The 14,279-nt window shown below is 45.3% G+C and overlaps 1 protein-coding gene across 3 annotated transcripts in view; it reads right to left on the reverse strand.

The window, feature by feature from the left end:
- Nucleotides 1–14,279, reverse strand: part of MYO5B (myosin VB) — a 307,859-nt gene that overhangs the window by 154,699 nt on the left and 138,881 nt on the right. For all 3 annotated transcript variants that reach the window (XM_080973376.1, XM_080973378.1, XM_080973377.1), the window contains exon 5: nt 398–554. In XM_080973376.1, coding sequence (XP_080829502.1) covers nt 398–554 — 157 coding nt within the window. The remainder of the gene's footprint in view (nt 1–397; nt 555–14,279) is intronic.

The raw sequence follows: 14,279 nt of genomic DNA on the forward strand, positions 1-14,279 counted from the left end.
ATAGCAATGGGATCCGTTCCAGATCACCTCACAATTAAGAACTTTGGAAACGGATTGAGAGACAGGCCCCCTGCAGAAAATGTTGCATAACTTCAAAGATTTTCTGCAACATCAGTTCGCTCAAACAAATTTGGATGCCGTAATTTCAACGCACTGAACGTTTTATGGCTTATCAGTGTTTATTTTATTTCATGCATCTCAAATATTTTCCACCTCTCTCTTTTCGTTTGAAATGTTTTTGTGTTTTTTAATGAAATCTTTCATCTTGTGTTTATCTCCCTCCAACGTGGTGTGGCGACTCTTTCCACAAGGTGTACGTATCGTAACACAAATGCTCTTTCCCTCCCAGATTGCCCCAAAGTAGAAGTATTTATGCCACAGTTGAGTTGGCCCTTACCTCCATGATAGGACTGGAAGCCAGAACTTTCTCTTCAATATTGGTTTCGCTGGAGGAGCCTCCAACAGATGCGAAGTAGCGCATGGCATATTTGGCAGAGACGGTTTTGCCGGCACCAGACTCCCCGCTAACAATAATGGACTGGTTCTTCTCATCCCTGTATGAGGAAGAATGAGGCAGGTGTTACATTTAACCTCTTAACATTGCTCTCTTTTCTTGGCCGGCTCATATCACTTCATATTGTCTGCCTCCCATTTGAGTTCCATTTACCTGGAATGGGCCAATGGCTCTTTCATTCCATGTAAAGAGTAGAATTGATATGGCAAGGATCTAAACTTCTCAGTTATTTGAAACTTGGTTTATTTATTTCAAAATGTGTCCTGCCTTCCTAAAATGTTAAAGGTAGGAAATGGAGAGAAAGAGAGAGCATATTTGCATGCGTCAGCACAAACACAGAGAGCTGTTCGCCTCTACATAGTTCCATCCTTATTTCAGACATTGTGATATATCAATATATTGCAATGTTTAGCTGGTGATATATCGTGATGTTGAAAACCTGATATCTCCCAGTCCTAACAGCTGGTCCAAGACATTTTGCCACCTGAGGTGAAGAAGATGATGGTGCTTCCCCATTCCTTTTACAAAGGTGACCAGACTGGTATCTGCATCTTATTTCAGCACTAGAAATTAACCACACTCTTGAAATTGGGAAGGGAACCATGTACACCAGTTTGAGATCCTTGGAAGATGGTACATAAGGTGGTACATAAATGTTATAAATAAATCAATCCCTATTTTTGCAAGCCTGCTGGCATACATTGTTTCCCTCACTTTTGTTCTGCATCTTTAATTATTACTATTATTTTTTTAAAAGGACCATCCCAGCCAATGAGGGATCACACAGCGAACATGTTCATTGCATGGTGCCATAGTCATGTGGTTGGCCACTGTGTGAAGAGGGCGCTGGACTAGATGGGCCATTGGGTTGATCCTTCAGGCTCTTCTTCTGTTCTTAATTAACCCATTAATGTTTAATGTGCTACTAATCCGAAGTGCAACTAATCAATAGATGGTTTTGATTGTGCTTTATTGCACTTAATTGTTTTGATGTTGTTAGCTGCTTTCATGATCAATATGGAAAGAAGGAGCAGAAGTGACTGAAATAAATAAAAATCTTAAGCAGCAAAATTCCAGATCTTGAAAATACTTGAACAATGTTAAGAATCTTGTCGGTGGGAGGGAGGAAAGGGACTCATTTTGAGGTGACAGAGGATTCACTGCACTCAGTAGCTCCTTATACCTCCTTGTGATTAGCAAACCCAGAAATATGCAAAATAAGCAAAAATGCAAAAACATATTTAGTCTGAATGATTAAAGCAGCTCTCTGAGCTTTGCTTATGACCGGCGGGAAGCTGTGGTACCTTATTTATTCAGTTTTAGACAACCACCCTACACCACATAGCATGAGACTATTCAAATATTATATTAACATATCATTAAAAGTCTCCTCTTTTCTGCTAGCTTAAACCTGATCCTGAATCAACAACTCAGAACAGATAGTACAGAATTATGATTCTGTCAGTGCAACGGAAGCACAACCCAAGCTTTAATCAGAACCAAGTTGCTTGTGTCTCGTTGAACATCCCCAGAACAGAAACCACAGATTGGCTGGAAGTTAATTTACTGCAAGAACCCTGTGAGGTGGGTTAGGGCTGAGTGGCCCAAGGTCACACACTGAGCTTCACTGCAGGGCAGGATTTGAACTCGGATCTCCAAGGTCCTACCCAAACACTCTAGCCTCTATGTCACACAGGCACACTCTCTGCCTTCCTCCTGCCACCTCATCATTGGTACTGACTGCATTTATGGCCTAGGGACGCGGGTGGCACTGTGGGTTAAACCACAGAGCCTAGGACTTGCCGATCGGTGGTCCGAATCCCCACGACGGGGTGAGTTCCCGTTGCTTGGTCCCTGCTCCTGCCAACCTAGCAGTTCGAAAGCACGTCAAAGTGCAAGTAGATAAATAGGTACTGCTCTGGCGGGAAGGTAAACGGCATTTCCATGCACTGCTCTGGTTCGCCAGAAGCGGCTTAGTCATGATGGCCACATGACCCAGAAGCTGTATGCCGGCTCCCTCGGCCAATAAAGCGAGATGAGCGCCGAAACCCCAGAGTCGGCCATGACTGGACCTAATGGTCAGGGGTCCCTTTACCCTTTACCTTTACCTGCACTTATGGCTGCCCCTGTCTTTCCTCCCATGGATTTGTTTGGATTTATTTGTTGCCCCCAAGATGGACTACAAGGCTGTGGTTGCCAATGAAAAAAGGGGAGGGGAGGCTGCCTGTTTCCCACCTCCTCCCTTGATTTCAACAGCTCTAGACCAAGTGAATGAGGCTTGTGGGTCTGAGTGTGTGGAGGAGGAATAGCCACACAGCCTCTGCCCTGCCTTGTGGAGGCTGGCTCTTCCTGGTGAGCAGCGTTAGAAACTCAGATATATAATATAGGTCCCATATCACTCCTTAAACCAAGGTTGCAGCTGCCAAAACTGAAGGTCTAGTTGCCATTTTGGAGCAAGACAGCTCCTGTTTTTCTAAGGACGGACTGACTACTTTGATTCTCAATTAAACGCCTGGCTAGTTCAGATGACAACCTTGAGCCAGGTTAAGAGCTTTGAGAGCTTACCGTATTTTTCGCTCTATAAGGCGCACCCGACCATAAGACGCTCCTAGTTTTAGAGGAGGAGAACAAGGGGGAAAAAATTCTCTCCCTCTCTGCGCAGAGCCTCTCCGGCAAAGTGGGAGGAGAAATGGAAGCTTTCCCTCTCTGCTCAGCGCCCCTTCAGCGAAGCGGGAAGGTGCTCAGAAGGCTTCGGGCGGCTATCCCTGAAGCCAGGAGAGCAAGAGGGATAGGTGCACACTGATCCCTCTTGCTCTCCTAGCTTCAGCGAAAGCTGCACAGCCTGCATTCGCTCCATAAGACGCACACACATTTCCCCTTCCTTTTTAGGAGGGGAAAAGTGCGTCTTATAGAGCGAAAAATACGGTAAAGAAGAAAAGCCCCTTGATCCAGGGACAGTGCATATATATTGGCCTATTCCAACCTCTCTTTCTTAATACATCCGCTGAGGCTGACAGAAAGGGCAATTTGTTTCCACTGATTCATTCTGATTGTACAGATAAAATATAACTGATAAGAATTCTACAGCATGGGGTATTACTGTGTGGAAGCAGTCCAGATCCAATGATCCTCATATGGTGGAGATATCAGGCACCATCCTTCAACCCAGGCATCTTCACTTGGTCACAAGTGGTTGAAAACCAGGTGAAAAATGCGCCTTGCGCCTGGCTAATTTCAAACACTGCTGGTGAGGGGACAATGGCTGTCGGTTCTCTTCAGTTATTCCTCATTGCTCAAGATCTAGGCCGCCAGGCAAGTCAATCCTGAGATTCAGGCCCAATGTGGATGAACTTTTGCTCTCTCTCTTTTTTTAATAAAGGGTTTGGGGCTCTAGGGGCTGAATAACAATGGAAGGAATGAGTGGGGGGTTCTCAGCCCATCGCCTTCTCATTCCTCCACTGTGGACCCGATGCTTCAAGATGGCTCTGCCCGGGTGTAGGCCTCTTTCAGCAAGCAGCAATTGCACCCAGAGCCTCACTGGACATCTCCCTCCCATAGATCTATCTGAGCTCTCCATTTGGCTCCAGACCTGCCGGGACTCACACGCAGGTAGGTGCCTCTGCCTTTGAGCGCTAACAGCCTACTAGGCAAAACATGCTTCAAGACTCACTGCCCTGGAGAAAATGTAAGATTTGCCATCTACTCTTATAAGCATCATACACAGAGGGCGATTTTTAAAAGAAAGACTGCATGCATTAGAGAACAGAGTGGACTCTGCAGAGTTTCCAAAGATACCATGTGCTCCTTTGAGTCATGGGGAATCCCAAGACTGACAGTCACTGTCTGCTGCCCAAAGTACCCCACCCATTATTTCCAGATGGGACTTTTTGTGAATCAATCTCCAACATCCCAGGATGAATTCCGCTGCCATGCACCATTTAACACTTTGATTTTAAACCAGATGTGTTCCAAGTACCGTATTTTTCGCTCTATAAGACGCACTTTTCCCCTCCTAAAAAGGAAGGGGAAATGTGTGTCCGTCTTATGGAGCGAATGAAGGATGCACAGCTATCGCTGAAGCCAGGAGAGCAAGAGGGATCGGTGCGCACTGATCCCTCTTGCTCTCCTGGCTTCAGCGATAGCCACGCAAAGCCTCTTGAACGCAGCCGGAGCGCTCCTGCCTCTTCGCTCAGGAGGCTTTGTGTTGCTTTCTTGTTTCTTGTTTTCCTTCTCTAAATACTAGGTGCGTCTTAGGGTCAGGTGCGTCTTACAGAGTGAAAAATACGGTAAGTTTCAACCAGAGGGTCTCCTCTTGTTGAAGGGGTGGGGGTGGGTGAAAAAGAAAATGGACCCATGATAGCTACTCTTCACTCTGCTGATATGGCAGTGCAAGAGAAATCTAAGCTGATATGGCAGCGGAAGAGAAATCAGACAGGCAGGTAGAATGAAACAAGGAGGAATAGCCCGGACAATTACCCCACACCCAGAATGAAGACTCAACGCTCAAGCATTTGGTTAAAGGTTATATTTATTACTATAAGCAAAGAACAACTTGCGCCAAGCAAACCCAACAAGTGCAGGCAGTTATAATCTGTACATGCAGGAGATTTCCTGTCTGCTTCCAAGAGCCAAACCACCCAAGAGAAGCTCCATCACTTACACAGGTGTGATGGTGCCTCTCCCCCAAAAGAGAAGTTGTAGGGGGGTGACCTGACCTTTCCAAGCCACAACCCGCACCCCACTGTTCAGCATTCAGCAGGTGGCCCACAGCAGGTCCCAAGAGCACAAAACCAAAGCCCTCTGCCCCACAGCTGAACCCGCAAAAAGAGGAAGAGCTTGAGGGAGGAGCTTCCTTCATATGGGAGGCTTGCTCCCCAAGCCTATCAGCCCAAAGGGGCTGCATCAAACCTGAACCAGAGGCCATGTGGAGAATCCCTCACCCGCTCCCTTTGGGAGCAGACCTTGTGAGCCTTCATCCTAAAAGCAGGTGGGGTAAATTCACCCCAACGAAAGCCTGGAAGTGGCATCGCCAAATCTGCACAATGCTACCAAATCAGAGAAACATTTCCTACCTGTGCAGAACAGAAAGCAATGTTTACACATGATGATTCCTGTGGTTCTAGCATAAAAACTTGCGCCCCACTCTTCCAAATCATTTTGCGTGCTGGCAAGTGTTTTGGCTTGAGCGCCTCAGAAGGCCTTTCCAAGCGGCTTATTAATGCTGGCCACATGACCCGGAAGCTGTACGCCGGCTCCCTCGGCCAATAAAGCGAGATGAGCGCCGCAACCCCAGAGTCGGTCACGACTGGACCTAATGGTCAGGGGTCCCTTTACCTTTAAGGAAAGGTCAACTTCCTGCAACCGTTTCAGGGGTCAAACCTTGAATACGGAGACAAACAACAGGAAGCCACACAAGCCAATCTAGTCGCCAACAGCTTCTCATCTGAAGCCAGCCCCAAGCCATCAGGCAGGCCAAAGACAGAGGTGATGGCTCACTAACTCACATATTCCAATAGAAGTAAAGGCTCTGTCGGAGTCGCATCTGAGGCACATAAAGGGCCAGGATACTTTAAGGACCACACGTCTCCTTATCTGCCTAAAACCTTCAAAAGAGCGCCTACTCAGTGGTGGACCCTGGACTACGCAACACTCGCTCTATCCAGAACTTACCTAGATGGCATTTAGATGCCAGGCCAAGGGCTTTAAAAACATAAAATTATAAGCTGACTGGAGACTTTTAGGTAGCTGCTTTTATGTTGTTGGTGTTTATTTTTAAATATGCTGTTTTATACTGTCCTTTAATATTGTTGCTTTCATGTTTATTTTTAATTTGCTTTGTTGCAATGTGAACTTTTGGTAAGTCCTGGGAACCCAGTGAAAAGCAGGAGGAAATCAACTCAAACAGATCAACCAGCTACCCCTACCCTCCCATCACAGTGATTTTGTATTTTTGCTCACAGCTGACAGGAAGGAACAGAAAGTCATTTGCTGCTGCCGGCATAGGTCTGGATGGGTGAAGTCAAACTAGTCCCTCTTACAACTAACGCTTCAGTTCTCCAAAAAACACCAAAGCTGCAAAGAATTTTTATTTATTACTTGTACTCCAGGAGAGATTGCATGCGTTTGTTACACAATTTGGTGTACTGCTCCCCAAGACCCCATATAAAAACCCCTCTGACAGCCACATCAACAAGCTTAAGGAACACTGGAAAACCCTCCATCATCCTTCCCTTAAATTACATAGGATAGAGATGGATCTATGGGTAGCAAACCGCTATTGTTCTGCACAAAACAGCAAAAAACAAATCAGAGCATAGACACTCCATGCTCTTCCCATTGCAATAAAAAGCTTGATGATGCATTACTACTACATATTGGTCCAGGTTAAGCATTACAGGAGTTATCAATAAAGCAGTTGTCCTATATGGAGAGCATAGCTCAATGGCGAATGTGGTACTTTAAAGAGAGGAATAAGAACTGTGTCCTGTTCTCCCCACCCCGCTCTGTGATATTTCACTATAGGTCAGATGACAAGAGTACCCCCAGCTGCAAACAAAAACCCCACTGCAGTAGACAGAAACAGACAAAAGGACGCACTTCTTCACACAATGCATTAATTGAACTTGGGGAGTTCACTGCCACAAGATGTGGCAATAGTCTCTAAACTTAGGCAATGCTTTTTAAATTCCTAAAGGGTAAGCTGACCAAAAGGAATCAGCCATAACAATGGGCTCCTGCAACAAAATGCGGCTGAGCATTCTCACCTAACAGAAACGCTCCTGTTCAGGGTTCCAGCCAGCCATGTGCGCCTGCAAGATACTCTATTGCATGTTTTTCATTCCACACCAGTATTTCCATTGCTGAGGTCAAACAAGAGGTGACGGCCACCCATCACTTTCTTTCCCTGCTTATGGGCTTGCCTTGGCAGAAAAGCAGAATATTTGGCTAGGTGAAATGTCCACATAGCACAAAACACTTTAAAAAGGACAAAAAATATATTCAGCAACTGTCAAACCCCCATGTGAGGAATATAAAATTCCACCTCTCCAGCTAGTGACCCAAGAGAGAGATGAGGTTCGAAATACTGCATTTTTTGCTCTATAAGACTCACTTTTTCCCTCCTAAAAAGTAAGGGGAAATGTGTGTGCGTCTTATGGAGCGAATGCAGGCTGCGCACCTATCCCAGAAGCCAGAATAGCAAGAGGGATTGCTGCTTTCACTGCACAGCGATCCCTCTTGTTGTTCTGGCTTCTGAGATTCAGAATATTTTTTTTCTTGTTTTCCTCCTCCAAAAACTAGGTGCGTCTTGTGGTCTGGTGCATCTTATAGAGCGAAAAATACGGTGCTTGCAAACCCACCCCCACCCCCCCAATTGCAGGTAGACCAAGCAATACCAAGGAAACTCAAATCTGGATGCAACAAGTTTTCCAGATCTGCCAAATTCAGGAACACAGCTGTCAATCTTCTCTGCACATTCCCCCCCCAAGTGCACACCCGCTAAGGCACACTATACATATATACAAGGAATCCCTGTGGACAACGAAAGTGATAAAAAGGCCCAGCAAACACCATTTGCTGCTAATGCAATCAGCCTGCCAAGCTTTCTTTCCCCTCCCTCCCGTTTAGAAAAGATTTGCCTGAACAGCTGACCCCTTGTTTGTTCAGAAGCACTCAGCTGGGTGCTTCAGACCTAGCCAAGTTTATAATTTGGATTTGAATGGCCAGTTTTAAGACATGAATCACAGAATACAATGGTGCCAGCATTCTCAGCCTTCCGCAGGATTTTGAGGGGTCCTGGGCAGGCTGCCTTTGGTGATGGCCGTCTCCCCCATGCATACTGCTGCCTGGGCTCCCAGTGGCAATGCTGCAACGAGGAGGGCATAAGGAATGCATGAAGCAGCCCTCACAGATCAAACGTCATTGCTAGAGCATGTGTGTCGCTGCCTGATACAACCTCTGGCAGTGTACTCTTTGCAATGTGCCCCATTCACACACTCAAGCACGAATCATCGTGACAAGACATAGAGAAGAGTTTATGTGGAATGGGCAATACAAGATTGCATACTGTTGTAAACAAAAATTGCCCTTTTCCCTTATGGGGTGTCCAAGAGCCCATAGAGAGTCCTTACATAGGTTCCCTATTGGTAGGAGAGAATAACAGAAGCCAACCAGAGAATATTGAGAAGCAAAGCAGCTAGTAAGCTTGATCTTTATTGATCTGTTGCAACAGGGTGCTCCCCTCACACGCAGGAAAGGAGGAGGACCCTGAAAAATGGTGTGCAAGGCCTTATAAAGACTTTTGAAATTCCCACCCTGTAGATCAAGACCACCCCCAGAAACATCATACATACATCACAGAAGGGGTGTAACCTAAGACCACCCCTCAGACGCATCACACCTACATCACAGAAAAGGCGGCCTAAAACAGAAATTTGAATATTGTTTTTCTCCTGTTGTTGTTGTTTATCTCCTGTCTGGCAGGTTACTTGATTGGATTTCCTGGGGAGCCTGGCCAGTCTTTTGCAATGATAAATACTTAGTTCCTGGACCAGGTCACAGGCTCACACCCTATTCATATCTAAAATATGCCCTTAAGACAGGATTTGTGAGGAAAGAGAGAATGGGAGGTTTCCCACTTTGACCTTGCAGAGAAAACATTGGCTCAGTTTAGGAATCAAAATGGTTCCAGGTTGGCCTTCCTGTGCTGATCTATGTGCGTGCTTGGTTGGCACACTTATGAACATTACCATATATCTAAGACCATAAAATTCCTATCACAATAGCCACTTTGTCCACTTGGTTTAGAGAAAAGAAAACTTTGAGGTGACACGATAGAAGGGTCTCTTCCAGTTCTACAATTCTACGATTCAAGGTCCCGTGCAGCTCTTCTCCTAAACCCACCAAACCCAAGAAAAGCAGGAAAACTGGACAAAGCAGGATAAATCATGGGACATTTGCGGTACTTAAATTTATGTGACCTGCACAAGCTGCGGAATTCAACTTCTCTCACTACAGAATGTTCATCTCATGCTTCTCAAACCCACTCTTTTCCAAGTAACACAAAGTTACCAAGTTAAACACGACTGATGGCTTTGTTAGCAAGAATAATAACAGAAATTATCTTTCCCGCACGCAGCTAGGAGCTGCCCTCTCATGCCACAGGAGAGCAAAGAGATCAAACGTCCACTTACTGGTAATAGCTTCAACTCCTGCAGCTGGGCAAAGGTGAGAGAGGGGGCTCCCTTATTCTCACGCTAATCTTCGAGGCAGAAAATAACCTTTCCAGATGTCTGCAATTTAATTGATGCCACTAGCTCATGGATAGGCTAATTAAAAAGGTTAATGATGCTTCTTTGTATTCCTACCTTGCAAGCACGTTCTTTCTAGCAAGGGCAAGGGCTCTGTCCCATGGATCTCCAGCCTTTCATTCCCAATTTTGTAAAACAATATATTATTATTTTTTTGCAAAATGCTTCATAGACCATAAGACTTCAGATCCACCATTTTTTATTGAAGATAAAGAAATGCTCATCTTAACCCGCTTACCCTTACCCCTTACTTTAGACTACTGAAGCAGTCAAAACTCAGCTGCTCACCTATGTGGAGCAAGAATTAACCTGCAGGTGACCAGACATGGAATCTCTGGTCAACTAGAAGAATGTTTGATAGTTCATTTTCCATCATTCAGAGCTACCAATAGATAAAATTGGGTCTATGTGGACAACACCTGCAGCTTTTGTTCTGTTGTGATGCTATGCACTTGTTCTGAAGTTATGTAAGTTTGGAATAACAGAATAATATTATGGGAGTTTTAGTGGAAGCCATAACCAGGAATCAGAATTGAGAACAAGCCAGGAGACTATTGCTACCTGGGCAAAGTACTAGCCTGCACAGGAAGCCCTTATACACTTCTATAGTCAATAGCAAGCCTGGGTGAATAATATACATATCTCAGATACTTAGGATTCTCCATTACTTGGAGCATGCCTAGGAAGAGGCTCCAATCTGTGGTCCTGGTAAGGGCAACTGAATGCAGAGATGTGGGCTCCCAGTTCTGGCCTGGGCACCTCCTGAAAGAGCTCATCACCTGCCCACACCCAATATACTTGTCTGCACTCATGCCTGACAACTCAAACCCTTGCTCTCTAGTTACTGAGTTAAAAAACTCAAGACCAAAGGAGCTGACGTTTGTGCTACAGCTAGGTTTAACAAATGAGGCCCTGCTCCACAAAACAGCTACCTCTGCCTGTTCTAAATGAATCACGGTTAATTACTTTGCTCTACATTCAGGGACTGTGTGTTTCTCATTTGTCTATGTCAGTCTTCAAATGCTTTACACTACGTAGAGAAAACGCAGCTCATCAATTCTGAAGTTCCCCCCAAGGGTTTCCCTGAAGGCAACACAAGGAGCTCAACTTGCAAGTCCGGGTTAAATTTGCCACGATTAGGCTAACAATGGATGGTTAGTCCTACTGTTCCATCACATTTCCAAGGTAGCTATAGTGGGTCTTTATGTTCTGTTACCCACTTTTCAAGGTGGGGGATACCAATTTAAGGAAATAAAAGGGCAACAAGTGCAGGTTGTTATTATGATTAACTATTGTGCTTATTATGACACCCAGCTCTACCTCTCTTTTAAATCAGAACCAGTGAAGGTCATGTGTGAGTGCCTGGAGGCGGTTGGAGGATGGATGGCGGCTAACAGATTGAGGTTGAATCCTGACAAGACAGAAGTACTGTTTTGGGGGGATAGGGGGCGGGCGGGTGTGGGGGATTCCCTGGTCCTGAATGGGGTAACTGTGCCCCTGAAGGACCAGGTGCGCAGCCTGGGAGTCATACTGGACTCACAGCTGTCCATGGAGGCACAGGTTAAATCCGTGTCCAGGGCAGCTGTGTACCAGCTCCATCTGGTACGCAGGCTGAGACCCTACCTGCCTGCGGACTGTCTTGCCAGAGTGGTGCATGCTCTAGTTATCTCCCGCTTGGACTACTGCAATGCGCTCTATGTGGGGCTACCTTTGAAGGTGACCCGGAAACTGCAATTAATCCAGAATGCGGCAGCTAGACTGGTGACTGGGAGTGGCCGCTGGGACCACATAACACCGGCCCTGAGAGATCTGCATTGGCTCCCAGTACACTTCCAAGCACAAAACAAAGTGTTGGTGCTGAGCTTTAAAGCCCTAAACGGCCTCGGTCCTGTATACCTGAAGGAGCGTCTCCACCCTCATGGTTCAACCCGGACACTGAGATCCAGCACTGAGGGCCTTCTGGCGGTTCCCTCATTGCGAGAAGTGAGGTTACAGGGAACCAGACAGAGGGCCTTCTCAGTAGTGGCGCCCACCCTATGGAACGCCCTCCCTTCAGATGTGAAGGAAATAAGCAGCTATCTTCTCTTTAAAAGACATCTGAAGGCAGCCCTGTTTAGGGAAGTTTTTATTATTTAATGCTGTATTGTTTTTAACACTTGATTGGAAGCCGCCCAGAGTGGCTGGGGAAACTCAGCCAGATGGGCGGGGTATAAATAAATAAATAAATAAATAAATAAATATCATCATCATCACCACACAAAGTGTTTCATAGGCATTATACTGAATAATAGAATTGCAGAGTTGGAAGAGAACATGAGGATCATCTAATATCCAACCTCCTGCAGTGCAGGAATATTTCACCCAAAGTGGGGCTCAAACCCACGACCCTGAGATTAAGAGTCTCACAGCTCTATCAACTGAGCTATCCCTTATTTATCCCAGTCATAATCCTTTGAGGCTAGTCTTAAGGACATCAAAAAAGCTTTAGGGCAGCATTTTCCAACCAGGTGCCTTCCAGATGTTTGGAACTATAACTCCCACCAACACCAGCCAGCGCATGCAGGTTGAGGCTGATAGGAGTTTTAGACCAAAACATCTGGAAGGCACCAGGTTGGGAAAGGCGGCTTTAGGATAAGCAAGAATTCAAAAGTGACTCATACACATCTGAACCCAGGAGCACACTCACTGAGTCACATGTTGGAAGCACTTCACTTGTGTCCTTGCTAACTCACGGCCACTTTATTTATATTTATTTATTGGATTTACAAAGATGTTTACCCTGCCATGTGGGAATCCCTTGCAGATGACTACAGTGCCTGGAGACAGATAGTCAGGTTGTACATCTACAGCAGTAACCAGAGTAGGAATGACCACAGGGACAGAATGTTCAACCATCAAATGGCTGGGTAAACAGGAAATTTGCCTCATTAGGGAGGGCATCACATGAGTGGGAGACTACCACCAAGAAGGCTCCGTCACAGGTCACCACCAACCGGGCAACCCCCAGCAACCACATGGCCTTTAGAGCTTCAACCCTGAAGCTTCGCATGTGAAACTGACAAATTAGACAACTGAGCAATATGGGCAGAATTGGTGAACAACACTGGGGAACAAGCAACCAAGCGCACACAGGACGCTGCCTTTTACACAGTCAAACCACTGGTCCATCTAGGTCAGCACCGTCTACTCTGACTGGGAGTGCTTCTCTAGGACTTCAGACAAGGGTCTTTCCCCAGCTGTACCTAGAGATGCTGGGGACATGAACCTAAGATTCTCTCTCATGCAAACCATGTGCTCCACCACTAGTGCTTTATTTTTGGGAGAAGAAAAAGGCTAAGGAGGAAACCTTACACAAATCTGGAGTGGAGTCCCTGTGCCTTCTATACCTCCTTCCTGCAAGCCAAGCTGGTTCCAAATGTATTGCTCTGCTTTCCTTTGGACCAGGCTCACACCCCCAGGAGGTCACTTTGCTAATGCAGCAAAAACAACACGGGAGGCAGCAGCTACAAGCTACCAGTCTGCAGCCACAGCAGGCGCTGTGATTCTCCAGCCATCTGACTTCACCCCCCGAGGTGCACTCTATCGTCTCTCAAGACAGACGGATACCAAAAACCACAACCACCGAGTGATGACGTTTTGTGGTGAGACATTGCCCTACGAATCACAATTCTGGAGGAAAGTGCTAACAGGTTTTTGTTTTTGAATTTGCAGTTTATTTATTTGTTAACATTCTTATATTACATCGGTAAATGTTGTCATATTACATTACAGGACTTACTATAATATAATTTCCAACATGTATACAAAAATTATATACAAATTTTATATACCTAGAATGAAAATGAAACAAACAAACAAAAAGAACAAAGAGAAAAAACAAAAACAAATCTCCCCCAAAATCATATACATACCAACACACCAGACTTCCTGTCTTTCCCGTTGTATATTCCTTTTTCACAAATGAATGTACTCTTATTATTGTATATTTCTTTACATATTATCTAATACATTCCTATATCAATATGTGCTCCTAGTCTTATTTCTTAACTCAGTCTCACTCCAACGTCAATCAAATGCTAGCATAGATAGCGAACCTTTACTGTATTTTTGAACATATGTTTTATATCTATCCCACTTTTCCATAAAATTTTGTTTTGAATCAGGGTATTTGTTAACTGCGACATTTCAACAAATTCTTGTAGCTTGTAATGCTAGTCCGTTATTGTCGGGGCTTCTTGTTCCTTCCACCCCTTTGCCACCAAAGTCCGAGCTGCAGCCGTTGCATATAAGAATACCTCCCTAAAGGCCAACAATGCTTAACAGGTTTGTAATTTTTCCTAGCTTAGGTAGCACAAATTCCAAGGGAGGGGGATGAAGTTTGAACCAGCTCCAAAGACGGGGGTCCTAGAGAACCTTATCATCCACATGAGTAATCACAAGAAAAGTTTTCCAGGTGC

This window comes from Podarcis pityusensis, assembly GCF_964106645.2.
Source record: "Podarcis pityusensis genome assembly, chromosome: 11".
In the NCBI taxonomy this organism is placed as follows: domain Eukaryota; kingdom Metazoa; phylum Chordata; class Lepidosauria; order Squamata; family Lacertidae; genus Podarcis; species Podarcis pityusensis.